This window comes from Leopardus geoffroyi, chromosome C1, assembly GCF_018350155.1.
Source record: "Leopardus geoffroyi isolate Oge1 chromosome C1, O.geoffroyi_Oge1_pat1.0, whole genome shotgun sequence".
NCBI classification, from domain to species: domain Eukaryota; kingdom Metazoa; phylum Chordata; class Mammalia; order Carnivora; family Felidae; genus Leopardus; species Leopardus geoffroyi.
The window spans coordinates 185,630,965-185,646,143 of NC_059328.1; the positions used below are offsets into that span (position 1 = coordinate 185,630,965).

Sequence of the window (15,179 nt, forward strand, 5' to 3'; positions counted from 1 at the left end):
TTACTGAGAAAGCAGCCTGGCAGGAAGGGGCAGCTACTGAGGATGGCTACATGCCACGTTTTAGCCTACCTTACATGCTAAATAGGAGATAGCAAGATCATTAGGAGTGAGACTGAGACCACCCACTCACATGGCTACAACTTCCTGTCACTTTTTATACCAGAGAGATGGCGCAGCCAAACATGTACTCCCGATAGCCTGAGATATCCCAGCTCCAGTAAAGCCATTCCCATAAAGGGAATGTAGTAAGTTAAGATAAATGTCAAACATCTTTTTGAGCAAAGTGGCAAAACCTTGATCTCTGTGTGATATTTTTAAAAGGCTAAGAAACTAATGATGAGATAAAAGGTAGTATTTTATACTTTGTAAATTTACTCTCCTACATGAAAAGCTGGGCTTAAAAAAAAGAATTATAGTTTTAACGTGTCTTACAATTACGTGTTGTACAGTATGATCTCAATTAGGATATAAACATGCATGTGCACATCCACACACACACTACACATTAGAAAGAAAGACTCTAAAATGTTAATAGTGGGGCGCCTGGGTGGCTGTCACTTAAACATCTGACTCTTGGTTTTGGCTCAGATCATGATCTCACAGTTCATAAGTTTGAGTCCTGCATCGGGCTCTGTGCTGACAGTATGGAGCCTGCTTGGGATTCTCTCTCCCTCTCTCTCTGCCCCTCCCCTGCTTGCGCTCTCTCTCAAAAAATAAATTAAAAAAAAATTAAGATGTTAATAGTAACTACCCCTGCACTGTAGAATTACAGGTGATTCATGTTTTTACCTTTATACTTTTCTTCATTTTCTAAATTTTTAAAAATAAGAATGCTATTACTTAAGCAATCATAAAATAGAAGTTTTTGCTTTAAAAAAAAAGAACTATGTACAACTAAATTGTGCCTGGGCATTTTTAAGAGACACAAAAGCAAAGGTTAATGTAGTAGCCCATGACTAAACGAAGAAAACATCTTAGTACATATACTGAATGTGATGTTTTTCTTTATGTAGAGTTGTCTATCTTTCCTTTGCTTTTGCTTTATTTTAAAAGGATCTGTCGTAAAGAGCTGCATATTTTAATCATTCAGAGTGTTAAGCAAATTAGACCATGTATAAGGGGAGATTTTATGATAGGAAAGAAAGTTCATAAAATCTGAGTTTATAATCTACATCTAAAGCTAAGTAGCCTTCTACTCAGGAATACAATTTATTAAGTCAGTAGGAACATGGAATATAATTTTGTTGGATAGAAACATAAGTAGTAAGGAAGGAATAAAGGTCAGTACACAAAATCTACTTAATCCTAATGTACATAAAGCGTAGAACATACTGAAACCCAATCACCATGGAGCACACAGCTTCTATGAGGAAAAGGATTTCAGAATTGTGTACTGGAGGCCAGAAACTCATCTTCCCCAGCTGTAGTAAGATCATGATTATGGCTCCCTCTCTGACTTCTCCATGCAGTAAGAATGAGGACTTTCCTATCCCTGATCCTAGTGTTAGCTTCCCAGTGTTAGATCCTAGTGTTAGTGGGAGTGGAGAAGTGTGTGTGGCAGGGAGGGGAACTCCAGGGTCTTTTAACTCTTGGTGGAGATGAGGACATCCTATGTCATCTCACCAGACAGCCCCGTGGGTCCCTGTTTGTTCCCAGATGACTCTCTTTCTGTTACCCCAGCAGCCTCTGGGGTTGGCCCTTACATTTCCACCATCTGAGATTTCACAACCAGGTTATCTATCTCTCCTTTTTGCAGTGCCTCAGCAGCTCTCTACTTTCCTAATATAGAAAGCAAGCCCTCACCACCACCAAAAAAAGGGAAGGAAACCCAGTGCCTTGTTAAAGGTTTTGTTCATTTGTTGTCTTTTATATTTTTAAATGGGGACATGGGAGAAGAGAAATTAAAATAAGTCCCTTCCCATCTTTCTACCTACTCCATTCTTACCCAAACATAGTAGGAAAAGGCAGTCACGTACATAGAGTTGGGTCTCTGGGTATACAAATAATAAAGAAAGACTCACTCTCTTTGCCAAAAAACACCAACTTTAGATCATCCTCAGCATTCAATGAGCTGAACTACTGTAGACTATAAAAAGGAAAAGAGGTCAGTATATGAGAGAAACAGTGAATTCGTTTCTGGGGAAAAGAACAGTTGACGTCAAGGGAAAGAAATGTGGCTGAAGATGCTGTCACAGAGCACATGGCCAGCCCTGGAGGACTGTAGTGGGCTACTGTGCTTCATCTCTCTGGATTCCCACTTCCCAGATCATGTGTGATAGGTGCAGTTGGGGACAAAGGGAGAAAGCAACCCCACGGAGTGTAAGAGGAAAAAGGAGAGTACAAGAAGCAATGGAAGAACAAGGAATCCTGTGGCCACTCAAATTGCACACCGGGGCATTCATTCCCTGGTGGCTCTTTGTATGTAAGGGTCATACTGAAGTGACACAGAAAATGTTCTGTATGATTTTAAATGATGGTTCCTACTGAGGACCCCTCCTACTAAGGACTCGTAATTCACAGAGAACTTCAATCACTGACCAATAATAAAGACCATCAACAATCTGAATATTCTGAAGAAAGAAAAAAAACAAAAGGATAACCCTCAGGATTCTCTCTCTCACACACACACTGATCCTAAATTGAAAATGAGGTGAGGGGCGCCTGGGTGGCGCAGTCGGTTAAGCGTCCGACTTCAGCCAGGTCACGATCTCGCGGTCCGGGAGTTCGAGCCCCGCGTCAGGCCAGGCTCTGGGCTGATGGCTCAGAGCCTGGAGCCTGTTTCCGATTCTGTGTCTCCCTCTCTCTCTGCCCCTCCCCCGTTCATGCTCTGTCTCTCTCTGTCTCAAAAATAAATAAACGTTAAAAAAAAAAAAAATTAAAAAAAAAAAAAAAGAAAATGAGGTGAAATAAACATATGCATAACCATACCTTTCCCCCTGATTTTTTTCTTCTGCTTTTCCTTCTTTGACTCCTCTCCAATGCAGAGGAAAACAAGGTCAGATAGGAGACACTCAATGGAATTCGATGATAGACTGGTCATGCATGACAAAGGAGCTAGAGCTGAACTGGAGAAAGAGGCCTACAAATGCATCCTGACGTACCACACAAACATACTTCCAGTAATATATTTTCGCCAACAGGACCACAGACAAACTTTACGAGGTAGTCACCCTTTCAACTCCTTTTCTGAACCCCTCTTCCCATTGTGTCCCTAAACACTTACAGCCCTCAAGGATCACCCTAATCTCTCCAAAATTCTCCTTTCTTTGTCCCACTTCTCATTCAAAGTTTGCCTAACACAAAACTTTAGGTATTATTCTTAATAGCTGATGACAGCAATTCAGAATAGAGAGTGGATGAGGTTTAATGGAGGGTTCACTTCTACTTTAAAAGAAATTTAAAATGGAAGGGAGGGGTTGCTCTGCATATTTGAACTGAGCCTTCACAAGGTTCCAATCTGACTCCGGTTCATAAGAGTTCCTAATTAAAGGTCTTCTAATTTTATCTCCAAGACAATAGAGAGCCCTTGTTATTTTTCTGCCACTTTAGTCACTCCAAGAACTTCTGATCCCTCCAAAGAAACATGGAGGGAAGAAAGGGAATGCAGAAGAGGAAATGAAAATCTCTGTATTCTCAATCTTCACAATCCAATAAAGAGGGCGTGGCCACTTCCCACTGCAGCTTGGAGTGGTTAAGTATTTTGGCCACACACACACACACACACACACACACACACACACACCCCTTATGGATGACATGCCAAATATATATATACAAGGTACCAAATACTGCAATTAGTTTCACTAAATATGCTCTTTATGAAGTAAATGATGGTACTTACAAAAGGGAGTGAGTATCTTATATCTTATGTTAAATTGCCTTAGAAACTATCAGGTAAGTTCACTTTGTTTGGGGGTACCGTTTTTATAAAATCTTAGAACCTGATTTGCCAGTCTAGTCAGCTCTCTATCTACAATAAGGTTCTCCATTCATAATTGAGAATGAGGTCACTGTCCCAACAAAAACCAGAAAATCCTCAAAGCAACTTATCCCCACTGAGGCTCAATCCTCAATCTTACCCTTTAGCATATTAATTCCCAGAAGTACATTTTCCTCCAGATTCTACAAAATCAGGGCTACTGAGTTCTTCAGGAGGCATCAAAAATTTGGAGAGCCAAGCCATGCCAACTGGCAAATACAGCTTTCAATCAGCCACCTGAATTATTTTGGGAGGCTGGAGGCATCACCATTTCCAAGAGCCGTTGGTGCCAAGTGAGCAGAAAGGTTACAGGCAGTTTGAATCAAGCTCTTAGACTATGGGTTTCAGTTTTTCTTCAAAGCTGCTTATGAAAGAAGGACTGAGTGAAACATTGATATTTACGTCAAGTCACAACTAAGGGGAAGGTTTGCAAAATCAATTGTGCAGCTTTTATACTCACTGCACACTTACCACATATGTCCTTTATTACACAGTGGAAAACCATTAAATGCACAGTAGTTTTGCCAAGTGGCATTATGCATTTAACAGCTTTATTCGTTTAACAGCCCCAACTCTCATTATATTTTGCCATGTGGTACATGGGATTTTATGCATTTAACAGTTTAAGAAGGCTCTATGGTGTTTTCCTTTCATGTATTTCATACTATGGTGGACATCGTATCTTAGCAAACTGTATTTCAATGATTTCATTGGTGAGCGAAGAGAAAGAATAATCAGCAAAAATGACTATCCTTAAAATAAACAGGGAAATGAATATTTCAATCCTCTTCTAAATTCCTTGATATTCTACTCCTTTCCCTTTATCATCTGAAAAATAAGTAAGGTGACTGCGAAACTACAGAAAAAAAAACCACTATACAGTATTTAACTATCATTTTAAAAATGGTAACTGAATTTTCATTGAAAATCTTCCTGCTTAATAGAAATACAATATTCAGTAACTCCTTTTCTTTACAGCACACAACAGAAGATCTGTTAAGGAGATGCTGGACCATTATACCATTTACATATGTGGGATGAAAACATTTGTCATGCGAGGCCACAGAGGAAATCAAGCTCAGAATCAAAGGATCCTCAAAATTATGCTTCAGCTAACTTTTGTTTCCTCCACCCTGCACTGGATAATTATTCATCCTAGGGATAAATAAGTAACCACCTCAACCTAACCCATTCGAGGATAGGGTAGTAGTTGTCCCTTTAAACGAATTGAGACAGATAGTGAGTCCCATCAACTGTTGCTGCTTACAGAAATAAAAAACCTAAGCATCTGTCTCCCCTTTTCCCTGGAGTATTCCATTCCCCACAATCCCGACACTGAGAAACTGTACTGGATAAGCTTCTATGTTTTTCTGTTATGAATTTTAGCACTCATTCTGGACTCCCCCACCGCCCACACATGTGTTTTTTCCTGGAAAAACAACTGTATTCTACACATAAAAGAAACACCTGACATGGCAAGGTGTCTCTGGGGCTGGAGAAAAGAGGTTATTATAACAAAGTCAGCAGTTCCCCTGGTGGGAATAAGAGAAGGGATGAGACAAGATTCCAACTAACTGAGTCTCAGGAAGATGCTATTTTGTACATGCTAAGTTTTGCTCAACATAGAAAGAAAGAAAGAAAGAAAGAAAGAAAGAAAGAAAGAAAGAAAGAAAAGAAAAGAAAAAAAAGAAAAAAAGAAAGAAAAAAGAAAGGAAAGTGGATACACAGCAGTGCTTAGAATTATGAGAGAAATCATTCAAGGTTGATTCTATTTGAAAAAAAAAAAATCTTTAAAAGAAAAAATCTGGATTTTAACTTAGTCTCTATTTTAAACTCCAGTGGGAATAAAAGCAAACCATAGAGCAAAAGGCAGAACATGACAGGTTCCCTTGGGATTATTATTGTTATTATTATTATAGGAACAGATGTATTTTTATTGGTGGGAGGAGAATGGTCTAATTCCAGCCCTCGCTTTTGCTCTTTTAAAAAACCACTCACCTGACTTTTATTTGCAGCCACTTTGGCAAACAGGGCTTGAGACACCTTGGCCCTTTTCATCTCCTGTTGGATCTCGTCATAAATGGCAGCTGTGATGTTGACGTTGGCGCCGTCCACCTTAATGGGGAGGTCTGTTGTCGGTGTCGAGGTTTTGGCCTACCAAGAGACCATGAAAATAATAATTTAAAAAGTGCTGCATTCAGCCCAGCCATCTGTGCAGAAATTATCAAAGGATTTCAGTCAGCTGATGCCAAACTGCATTAGCTACAAAGGGACACTTCCTGTCCATTATTCTAATCAGGTTAATTGTGATTGGAAATAATTGCAGTGCATTCCTATAGGACATGCAGAGTCCTGTCAACCCTGTTCTTTTCCTCACGGTATCCTAGACGGTTCACAGGTACGATGGCTACCCCAGGCACCAAACTATAAGAGATCACCTAACTGGAAAACAAGCATGCAGAACACACACAGAGTTACCTCTTTCTTTCTAAAAATGGCACACCTAGGAGGAAGAGTCAATTCTTCCAGAAAAAAAAAAAAAAAATGAGTAAATGGGTAGAGGTCTCTAAATAATAAATTATTACTCAATTTAATGCACTCCCCCGAGTCTCGCTCATTCTTTATTAAAGCTTTACATATGTCATTTGAGTATGTATGGTTTCCCATCACTATCATCATTATGCTACCCAGACAGTCACCTAATTTCACCTAGGAAATCAGTGGAAATGAAACAAAATTTCATTTCATAAAACTAGGCTTCAGAATGCCTTTGATGTGCCGTTTTCATTTTCTTAAACTCATATTGTGGTTTTATGTATTCTGCCGTGTTCGTTTTAATTGAATGATTTCCCATCAGCTTCAGAGACAAATGAAGGACAATATAGAAGGTGTCTGTACTTCTTGGGGTTGAGATAACCCTAAAACATTTGCATCTCCACGATCCAAAAGACTGCCAGAGCATTTCCTCTGGTGTGTAATGAGGGGCGGGGAGGGGGCAGGGGGCTGGGAAGCCTTCTCAGAACCCCAGGGAGCAGGACTGTGGGCAGAGTGGGCACCAATTTTTGGCACCTGAGCACAGCTGGCTGATTTGAACTAAACTGAAATTTTTCTGTCTGCACTCACCCTAGAATCCCCAACCAAGGCAGTTGTCACCAGATCATTACTTTCCTTCTATGGAGGCCCTGAGCTACTCCCCCACTGATTTAAGCAACGCGCAGATTTGGAGAGGGACACAGCATGCAGTCTGGATACTGTGGGATCATTCTCCGTAGCATCTTGAAGCCCAAGTTAATGTCCTAAGTTTCTATGAAGGCTTTAATTCATAAGATTGCTCACTGATTTTTGCATTCTCCTCTCTCCCGGTCTCCACAAAACTCTAGTTACTGCAAGGTAATAATAACTATAAGGTATGTGATACTTTTTATTTGCCAGGCACTCCAGAAAGTGTTTTCTTTTGTTATTTCATTTAATTATTTGAAGAACCCAGTACGTCAGACTTTATTATGTTCATTTGACTAAGGAAGACAAGTGAAAATAAAAGAAGACACTTAACTTCCTGGAAAGACAGCAGCAATTGAAGGAACCATGATCGGAACTCAGGAGTTTCCAGCTTCAAAGCACTGGCTGGGGACCACTGTGCTATCCCACCTCCAAAATCTCCAGTGTAGACTGGATGCTGTTTTTACAAGCATCTTCTTGCTTTCTAGTTTGGGGTCTTCCCACAATAATCCAATTTTCTGTCATTTTTTTTTTTTTTTTCAAGAAACTCCTTTTTCTTCTCAGAATTTCTAGTTAACTTGCAGTGCTTTTCCTGCTAAGTGCATATTTTAGCATATCATTTCTGCCTTTCCCAACTGAAATTTCTTCACTAGCCTCACTGACTATCTCATCTTATTAGACTGGTCAAATCTCCTCTAGAACCCTAGAGGCTAAAGAAAAACCTCTCAGGGCACTATAATATATGGTTAGGAGCCCAGGCCTTGGAATCAAAATAATCAGTGATCAAATCCTAGCTCTACCACTCAATCATGTGACCTTGCACAAAGTACTTAACCCATTAAAACCTTAGTTTCCTCATCTGTAAAATGGGAATAACAACACAAAATGGTGAGGATTGAATTCATGCAAAATGCTCACAATACCTGACACACAGTTAGTGCTCAGTATGATCGTTTTTATCCTTATGCTGTTGTTTTGTTGTCATTAAGTACATCAAGAAATACTGGCCAACTGAAAGATTATGAGATGGGGCTCTGAAGATTTGATTTTATATTTTAAATTTCCTCCATTTGTTTTAAACTGGTAATAAAATGTTGATGGGGTCTAGGAAATATTCTCCATCAACCTACATGGGGCTGCCTGGGTATTTTAGATTGCTGGCTCCAACTAAAAGCTTAATCAGTGGGTATTCCTATAATATTTGTTCTCACGAATGAAAGCTTTACTAAGGATCTTTACTATTGAGATATGTATGTAAAGAAGTTTAACTAAGTAATCATGAAATGTTTTAAAAGACTTTAATAACTTCCCTTTCTCAATGTTTAACAGAAAAAGAAAGTTCCAGAGAATGTACAAATGCCAGTGGCATGACTATATTCTCAAAACTATTTTGAGAAGAAGATTTTATATTTATATTCAGAAATCTCAAAACTGTGAAATTAAATGATCAATTTCCCTGTTATTCTTGTCCCCAAAGGGCACTTCTACCTGGGAATTTTCTAGATGAGATTTTTCTGCTGTTCAATACAGCAAAATACTGACCCTGGTTGTTTTGCCTGATAAATTGGTCTGGCTCTGAAAGCTTTCAGGTCTTTGAAAAGGTGCCTAAGATATAATTGCATTAGAAAAATATTAAAAGGAAATGGAAAAACAACCTGGACTTGACTTACTTTCTAACAAGTAGAAATGACTTTTTGAGAAGAGCTGGTTAAATGGCCATGAAGCATGGCTGGACTCTCTATAATGATTTAATGGGCTTCAAAAGTGGCAACAATATTGGTGAATTTAATAGAAGTAAATATTAGTGCAAATTAACAACTCGTCCAACTCCATAGCTCAATATATACGCCTCAAGATTTTAAAAAAATAAATAAAAAGAAAAATGCTTCATTACACTCATCCAAAGTAAGCAGTCAAGAGACTTATTTTTGGTTTAACAGTACCTAAAACTCATAATTCACCAAAGACTAAAGTGAAAGTATCACAATTTGGCACTACATGACAGAAAACAATCTTCAATTAAAAATCTATTGCAGAGTTAAAAAAAAAAAAAGAAAGTTATGACATGTGAAAAAAAATGGATGTACTTGAGAAAGCTCAAGTATTTCTCCTAGAATAAAATCTCCTATGTTTAATCCGTTCCTTGGAACTTACCAGAAAACACTCATAACACCAAAACTAAGCAAAACAAAACAAAAACAAAACAAAAAAACAAAAAAAACTTTGGTTACAAAGTGCCCATTTTTCTGATTTGTACAAATGCATACTTGTTAAATATTTGTTTTGAGACATAACTTGCAGTCATCCTGGCAACAGTGAGTCAGATGGTTTTATCGTAAATCTATTGACCAGTAACAGTTTGGGAGAAGTAAAAAGTAGGCTAGAAATGAATGGGCTCAGATGTGAAGTGGAAAGGACACTTGGCTGACTTGAGATGTTGACCATTTAGTTAGGATCGCTGACGCTCACAGCATTACCAGACATGTGAATTTGCAGAAGGACCTGAGAACAGAATGCTTTTAAAGTGTGGGGAAAAAAGGAGAGAAGGAAAGCTGAGTCACTGAGTCCTGTAGGGAGATCACCCAAGGAAGGAAAATCATTAAGGCCTGCATACCTTCCCACTACCATTTTCTAAGGGATCCCTGAATGATCGCCCAAACATTCTGATCCAGCTGCTCCATACGCGTGCTTCAACCATACACAGATTTCTCCTCCATTTTGTCTTTTTCGAAGTGCATAAACAAGAGCTTGGATTACTCTCCTTGTCCCTGTCCCCAGCCCTAACCCACCCCCCTCCGCCGATCCCCGCTTCCAAACTAATACACAGTTTAAGGAAAGTAGTGTTCTTACTACGTAAACTCAGCTTCAATTCAAATCCCCTGACTCCATCCTAGATAACTAAGTAGCTGTGTGTAAACAGTCTGGAGCCTACCTATCCACCCACTCCTGCCCTTTTCTGTGTGGAAGAATGGTACTTTCCTCAAGGGACAGAAATACCGTATGACACAGTAAAGGATAACCATTCTTACATGGTCAGAGGTTCACATTCTCAGATCAACAAATCTTTGAATGATGTCTCTTAGTTTTTGAGAGAAACGCAGTATCAGTGAAGGCAAGATGTTTCCAAGGTCAAGACTGAAAAGTCAGTGGAGCAAAAATATCTCACCTGAGGGGTTCGGGAGGAGCTGGGACTGCTAGAGGCTGACGAGACCATGCTCACATTGGGATTCATGCTCCGTTCCCTCTCGTCCTGGTAAATGCGATCCCGCTCCACTTCCGGCAGATTGAGGAAATTCTGCATGGCCCTCAGGTTTACTAAAAGAGACTGAGAGGCTGTCCGAGGGTCTTCTTCCTTACGCAAAATCTCAGACAACAATCCCTGATTAAAAGGAAGAAAAAAGAAAAACAGGCCAAGTCATATCTGCAGGTACGTGTGTGGTTTCCATCATCTGCCCCCTCCCCCTTTGTTGGTATTACCAGCTGGCTGTGATGTCAAGAACCTCAGTCTAATTGCTGAGGGTTCTTCAGCAGTAAGATTTTGTGGGACTGTGCTTGCCTTCCAGGGCTGTGCCTTAATCTGGACCGTTCTATTCTGACACTTTATCATCACTGTAATAATCGTCAGTGTACAGAGATGCCAGCTAGCAAGGTAGGCGCTCGGAAGGCTTGTGAAACTGCAATTACCACCAGGTGCCTCCTACAAGTATTTCAGGAACTGTTAGAACTCTCTCTGCTTGAAACTGGGAACACTTGGCAGTCCTGCTCAGCTTTACAAATCTGCCAAGTTTGGTAAATTTAGTTCCGACATTTAAACAGCATGGGAGATTTACATCGACTTAAAAAAAAAAAAAAAGTTTGGCTGAATTTCTGTGTGACCGGCCACTGTTTTCAATATAGATGTTTCTCATGGCAAAAAAAAAAAAAAAAAAAGACACAAAGCAAATGTCCATAACTTGTGTTAACCCTCTGATAGCTTCTCAATCCACATACATAATTGGTATCCTCGTATGTGTACCAGAGGGCGCCCAAACTTTTTTTCATGAGATGCCCTCCTTGGGGAAGCTCTAATCCCACCGTTGTTAAAACAATGGAAATACAGGCACAGCTGGTGAGGGGTCAGAGCACACATCAGAGAATGCCATGTATAGACTCAGATAATTTCTGAATATGTGACTCATCCAAAAAGCTTTAAATAGGAAATTGGTGTTTTCATGTGCTCGGATGGCAGAGAACTCACAAAGGGAAGGAAAATGTTGACAAGTCTAGAGAAAAGTAGTATACACGCAAGAAAAGGGCTAGAACCAGAGTTCTAATCACTGAAGTAATCTGGGCAAAAGCTAAACAATTTCCATTCTGAACTCTTGTTAAATTTTCACAAAGAGACATCACTTTCCACCTTCCAATTCAGGGTGTCTCTTCTCAGGGCAATATGAGACCAGAGTCTAGGATCATCCTCCAGGAAGAGCTGAAATGCTAACTTCTGTATCTTAGAACACACGGGGCAACCCAAAATTGCGAAAAGTAGGTGCCAAAGACATTTCCACTGAGGGAAATATGAATGCAAAGAAAACACTATCAGATTTGTAAAGTATGGCTTAAATATAAAAAGGTGTTAGATCCAAGAAGAATATACCACCTCTGGTTGGAAAGAAATCTTCAGGGTAAGGTAGGCAAGTTTTAAAAATAAGTAATGCATTTGTAATGTAGTGAAGCACATATCACAAGAGTGTGCATCACACAGCTATTAGCACTTTAAAGAGGTAATCACCACTCAAAGTATCATGTAAGACAATTTATAAGGATGTACACGTAGTATGACATATGATAGTTCTGCAATACGAGTGTCATGTTGCTTTGATTAGAGAAGTCTTTGCAAACAAGAATGAAATAAGCCACACAATGAAGCCAGAAGAAATGTTAAGTGCGTGTCTGTGTGCATGCATGCCCAAGGAAAGGAAAAGGTAGGACATGAATGTGAAAATACTGTATTGGTAAAATGAGCATAAGAAAATCTAGATGGGGCGCCTGGGTGGCGCAGTCGGTTGGGCGTCCGACTTCAGCCAGGTCACGATCTCGCGGTCCGGGAGTTCGAGCCCCGCGTCAGGCTCTGGGCTGATGGCTCAGAGCCTGGAGCCTGTTTCCGATTCTGTGTCTCCCTCTCTCTCTGCCCCTCCCCCGTTCATGCTCTGTCTCTCTCTGTCCCAAAAATAAATAAACGTTGAAAAAAAAAAAAAAAAAAAAAAAAAAAAAAGAAAATCTAGATGTATCATGCTTTTAGAAGCAAGAGACATTTGTCTTCCAGAAAATGTTACACAATCTAGGTATGAATTCTTTTTTGAAATTCAAAGTCAGTTCTGCCTTAAGTTATCCTACTTTCCACTTGCATGAAGCAACTTGAAATATTAATAGTTAATTTGTTCTAAGATAAAATTCTCTAAATTAATATGTAGAGAGACAAGAGGGAAGTGGATTTAAAATCAATACCAATAAGACACTAAGATTGATGTTTTCTGAGCTTTTTTTAATAATGAACTCAGTGCATACGGGATGAGTTGGTCCCCTCCTCCTCCTCCTCTCCTTTCTCTCTCTAGCATAAGCAACTTTAGCACTTTAATAAATCTCAGACTGCCAAACTGGGAGGAATTTTAGGGGTTGCATGGATATAGTCTTTACACTAGTTATTACAACAATACTTATGGTACCTCAAAGGCAGTTTGTAAACGTATTCTTCTTCTGTGAAATTATTTTTGAAAGTGGAGTACATTATAGTAAAGATCTTACATACAAAATAGTGAAATAACAAAAACAATTGTTCTAATGGACCACGTTCAAAATAGCAAGTTTGTTCATTCATAATCAATAAAAAAAATTATTGCAGGGGCGCCTGGGTGGCTCAGTCGGTTGAGCGTCCGACTTCAGCTCAGGTCACGATCTCACGGTCCATGAGTTCGAGCCCCGCGTCAGGCTCTGGGCTGATGGCTCAGAGCCTGGAGCCTGCTTCCGATTCTGTGTCTTCCTCTCTCTCTGCCCCTCCCCCGTTCATGCTCTGTCTCTCTCTGTCTCAAAAATAAATAAATGTTAAAAAAAAAAAATTAAAAAAAAATTATTGCAAAGCATAGAGGTCTTTTACTTGTTTCTCTTTTTGGCTTGGTTGACTGTTTTTTTTTCTCCCCCCCCCCCCCCACACTGATCCTTCCCCTACATTTTTTACATGTTGGACAACCTTATGGGGAAATGAATCCATCTCTAAGAAAAATCAAGACAAAGCATCCTTGTAAATGATTGCTCATCAGCATCATTTCTGAAGTGAGTGGGACACGATGTTTGTGTTTTAAGGGGCTGGTGGAATATACTATTGCCTCTGTTTTATTTGCCTAATTGAAGATAAAGTCTCAAACCAACAAGGTGGCCAGTGCTGCCTCCACTATTGCCCCAGAGAATGAGAACACTGTTCTAAATTATTTACTTAAAGTCTCATCTGTGTAGCCACGGTTCCAAAGCAGATTCTTTTTACCTCAGACATTTTCAATAACAAGTGGCTAACTGGTGAGCACAAAAAGAGTTTTAGTTGTTTTGTTGAGTCTTTTTCATTTGGTTATTTATGTGCTCCTCGCTATTTAAACTGGAATTAAAAAAATATATAGTCCAAATTCTGCAGGCTCATAAATGTAGAGTGAGTTTATTTAGTTAGCTGAAAATCATCATGGCGAAAAAAAAAATCCAAAGAAAATCTATGGCATAATTTACACTACAAACCACCTTATCTAATTATCAAGATAAGTAAATGTTTATCATATTGAAGCTGTCTTGAATAGAACATAAATTAATAATTTATCTCACATAAATATTTCTAAAGCCCTTGCCACTATGCTGTCTCGCATTTTAATTATCAACCGGCCAGGCGGGAGGTGTCACTTAAACATTCCCATTATGCAGCCTGAGATACAGAGAATGTGGCATGGCACCTGGGCACTGAGGGAAAAAAAAAAAAAAAAAAAAAAGTGTACTTTTATGAATAGCAAGATCATGAATATTGAGAATGTGAAAATTGAGGGAAATTAATAAATTAACCGGGATATTGCTTATTAAACTTTCATATCAGTAATCACATTAAAACATATTGCAAGTATTGAGTAAAGTGGTCATTAAGAATTTCTCTCATTGTAGGCAACAGAACCTTCTCAAGGGAGAGATTATCACAATTCCCAGCATGGTGTTAGCTGAGGTTATGTAAGACCAGGAAACATGTTGACTGAAAAGGAGTAGCGTGAACATCTGCACAGGAAAGAAAGCCACCTTGCACGACAGCTCTTGGGTTACAAGTCACTGAAAAAAGCACCGAGGTGGGAAAAAGAACCTCAAACTGGCCTTCTCCCTGGACTTTTAATGGGGGATTTTGTATATGATGTTGGCAGAAAATTCAATAAAAACAAAACAATTGAAAGCACAAGAGATAATATGATGCCATCTAGCTCGGTTGCTACTAGAGGCTATCTCCACAAACAAAACAAAGAATTTGGGCTGATTTTTAAAATGAAAAATTGATATACTTATTATTTTGAGCACTTTAAACAATATTTCTATGTGGCAAATGAAATGACCTTATAGTTTCTGAATCTGCAATTTCTGTTGATGAGCTTTCTTGTTTACATTATTATGATTTCCATATTTCTTCAACAATTTATATAGGTGGCCCCAAATTGTTCCTGTGTAAAATACATGCTGATAACTCAGAAATGCTTGGGAAACATTATCAGGACTGGCTCCCTAAAATTTAGTTCTAAGTGCCTGCACTAGCCCTTGCGGCCTTGTCTGGGACAGGTGAGAAACTGCTTATGCTGAGCGTTAATTCTTTTTTTAAAAATTTTTTTTTTTTTTTCTCAACGTTTATTTATTTTTGGGACAGAGAGAGACAGAGCATGAAAGGGGGAGGGGCAGAGAGAGAGGGAGACACAGAATCGGAAACAGGCTCCAGGCTCTG

General features: G+C 39.2%; 1 protein-coding gene across 3 annotated transcripts in view; it reads right to left on the bottom strand.

The window, feature by feature from the left end:
• The window catches only part of SATB2 (SATB homeobox 2), a 195,840-nt gene that overhangs the window by 47,939 nt on the left and 132,722 nt on the right, over positions 1-15,179 (bottom strand). For all 3 annotated transcript variants that reach the window (XM_045480639.1, XM_045480638.1, XM_045480641.1), the window contains 2 exons: positions 10,365-10,577; positions 5,978-6,133 (listed from right to left, as the gene is read on the bottom strand). In XM_045480639.1, coding sequence (XP_045336595.1) covers positions 5,978-6,133; positions 10,365-10,577 — 369 coding nt within the window. The remainder of the gene's footprint in view (positions 1-5,977; positions 6,134-10,364; positions 10,578-15,179) is intronic.